General features: G+C 41.6%; 2 protein-coding genes across 2 annotated transcripts in view; both read right to left on the bottom strand.

The window, feature by feature from the left end:
- The window catches only part of LOC102206343 (coagulation factor X-like), a 24,578-nt gene extending 24,391 nt beyond the window's left edge, over window positions 1-187 (bottom strand). The window contains exon 1 of the mRNA XM_013914983.1: window positions 127-187. Coding sequence (XP_013770437.1) covers window positions 127-187 — 61 coding nt within the window. The remainder of the gene's footprint in view (window positions 1-126) is intronic.
- A 1,033-nt stretch (window positions 188-1,220) lies between these two features.
- Window positions 1,221-2,785, bottom strand: part of LOC102206050 (coagulation factor VII-like) — a 5,750-nt gene continuing 4,185 nt past the window's right edge. Inside the window, exons 6-8 of the mRNA XM_005749419.1 lie at window positions 2,416-2,522; window positions 2,073-2,193; window positions 1,221-1,813 (exon numbers count right to left, since the gene is read on the bottom strand). Of these exons, the coding sequence (XP_005749476.1) occupies window positions 1,221-1,813; window positions 2,073-2,193; window positions 2,416-2,522 (821 nt within the window). The remainder of the gene's footprint in view (window positions 1,814-2,072; window positions 2,194-2,415; window positions 2,523-2,785) is intronic.

Raw genomic sequence — 2,785 nt, 5'->3', positions numbered from 1 at the left:
CACAAAGTTCAGATTTTATCATAAGTTAAGCTTTTCATTTTAGGTTTCTCGATGGAATTAGAAGATGTGTAAAACTGCTCCCAATTGAGGTTATTTTTGATTGTTATTTTCTCTAAAGGAACCAACCTGCAGCAGCAGCGGTGCCCCACAGCAGAGTCCAGATGATGCAGCAGCCCTTCAGCAGCATGTTGACCAGATTCAGAGTGTTTGCCAGAAAACAGGGGTTTTCAAGATGAGGGGGCAGGGACTATTTATATAGTCCACGCCCACTGATCATGTGCTCTGCTTTAACGGTCGGTAAATAAAACCTAGGAGGAAATCTCATTCCCTCTTTACAGTCATTCACGTTAAGGCTACAGTATCTATTGAATCTCACACACTGACAATTTTAAAAATATAAATGTGGAGATAACTCAGAGTCAAAGAGTCTCAGTAATTGTGATATTCTGACACTTGAATATTCTTTTGGAATCCACCAAATTTAACACTGTGTTTTCTACACATTATTTATTTCAGGTCCCGTGTTCTGGTTTCCGGTGCGCCTCCTACCAAACAAACCTCTTGAGTTGTCCCTGGTTTTCAGGGGTCATTTAAGTCTTTCCCCAATAAAGAATATTTGCTTAAAGATGTGTTTTGATTCTTATGTATTGGCATGGTGTGGCGACTAGAATAGATCTCAGGGCTTCCCAAAGATAGCCATAGTAAGGTGTATAGGCAGCGATTCCCCTCACTAACCTCTGACACACACCCAATCATTTTGTTCTGGAATCAAGCCGGAAATATGATTGAAATTATTTATCAGAAAAAAGACAAACAATGGTTACCCTAGCAGGTGTCCTCAGGATGGGAAAGGGGAGGGTTAAAATCGTGAATAGCTCAACATGGCAGTTCTAAGTGTTAATTGTCATTCTGTCTACAAAATGCAATGAAAAATACATTCACAAGGCTCGTTTTAATTAAAAAAATCCAATACATTGTTCTATCATCTGTTCAGAGAAAAGTAGTAAAACATCACATTTGTAAAAGAATGTTTTGTGTTTTTAACGATTTGATGAACTTTCTTAAATATGCAGAACTGATCAATTGAAATCAAACCACCAAAATTTGTAAGCGAAATACTTTCTGCAAAGTTTTTAATGAGAATCTTAGCAGTCAATCAGAAAAGTGAAAACGCAGTATTTGGTTATATGAGCTTTGCTAAGCTAAGTTAATCGGGTCTTTCAGGTGGTAAGGTTGTGCATCAGAGTCTTGCTGCTGTTCCTCGGTTGATCTGGTGTTGCCGTCCGGTTGTGGATCCACTCAAGGTAGTTGGACACTCGGGTGTAGATGCCATAGTTCCCCGGTCGGGCGCAGCCCTTCCCCCAGCTGACGATCCCCAGCAGGAAAGTCGTCGTCTTATACTGGGTCACCAGGGGTCCACCGCTGTCACCTTTACACGAGTCCTGACGACCCTCAATATATCCGGCGCAAAACATGTTCTGAGTGAGCACTACGCCACTCTCATCGACACAGTCCTGCGTGCGGATTCGCGGCACCTTCAGGCGTCGAAGGATCTGTGCGGTAGGCCCATTTTCGCTCCGCTTCCCCCAGCCACTCACTGTGTGCAGCCGGATCATCCAGAGCACACGGGTGGATAGATTCCATGTAGGTAGGCAGACTGGGACAGCATACTGGGTATAGATGATGGGAGAAGCCAGGCGGAGGAGAGCGATATCATTGTCTGCAGTGCTTGATACGTAGTTTTCATGCATGATAATCTCAGCCACCTGGATGAGCTGCTCGGTGCCTTCATTCACCGTAATGTCATGCTCACCTGACAGAAAGAAATATAAGGCAGCTCAGATTTAATCCTTTGAGCACAATTCAAAGTTAAATTGAGATTAATTAACAGTGATTTGAAGTATGCTTGTGTATTTTCATTGTCTAATGAAAAGATTTATAGACAGGTAGCCTCCTATTTTTTTTTAGGGTTGTCATCATTTTAAGAGGTTTAGACTCCTGTCACTCTCCTGTTCTGCTTCATAAGTCAGGCTTGCTTGAACAGACGGCATATTTAACTATGAGAGTCATACCTGCAATGACTTTCAGGAACTGGACCACGATGTCTTCCATGCAATGAGAAGCTGTGATGATCCATGTAGGTTTATAAATCACTCCTCCACAGAAACCTTTTCCTTTATACATCAGCAATACCTTCACACAACACAAGAGCACATTTTGTCTGAGCCTTCAAAAAGGATAAAACACACAAAACTAAATTAATATTTGTTGTTCAGAACCAAAATCTGGTTTCGATAGAATCTAAGAGATTAGATACCCTTTTATGTTAGGAGACTCTCTGCTACCCTGGACGCTTAGTTAATAAAAAATCAGACATATTTAAACCGATGAACTCTTCCTTTATCTTGGGCCTACCTGCCAGGGGCATTCACCTTTAGGACATACAGTTCCTCCAACGATTCGGAGATGCTCCTCCTTTTCTTCACCCCGCAGTATGGGGACCATGCCACATGCTATCGGCTCTGAAACAATAACAAATTATTCATTATTAATTTCATTTTGCAAATAATATCAAACTGCAGCTCCGGTTTAACTTTTACTAGTTAAAGGTTTTACTGGTGCACTAGAACTATTTAAGTGTTCTAAGCAATTGTTTATACACTGATGACACACACATGTGGTGGTGGGGAGGTTGGGGGTATAGAGGGCTGGTTTAAAGTAAAACAGGAATTTCATAACTGTTTAGTGCAGCAGGGAGTCCAAAGGTTGATTAGTGAGGCCTGTA

The sequence above is a fragment of the Pundamilia nyererei genome, unplaced genomic scaffold, assembly GCF_000239375.1.
Source record: "Pundamilia nyererei isolate P.nyererei 1_Seehausen unplaced genomic scaffold, PunNye1.0 scaffold00244, whole genome shotgun sequence".
Lineage (NCBI taxonomy): Eukaryota > Metazoa > Chordata > Actinopteri > Cichliformes > Cichlidae > Pundamilia > Pundamilia nyererei.
Note: the sequence above shows the minus strand (reverse complement) of the source record. Positions and strands in the feature narration are given on the sequence as shown.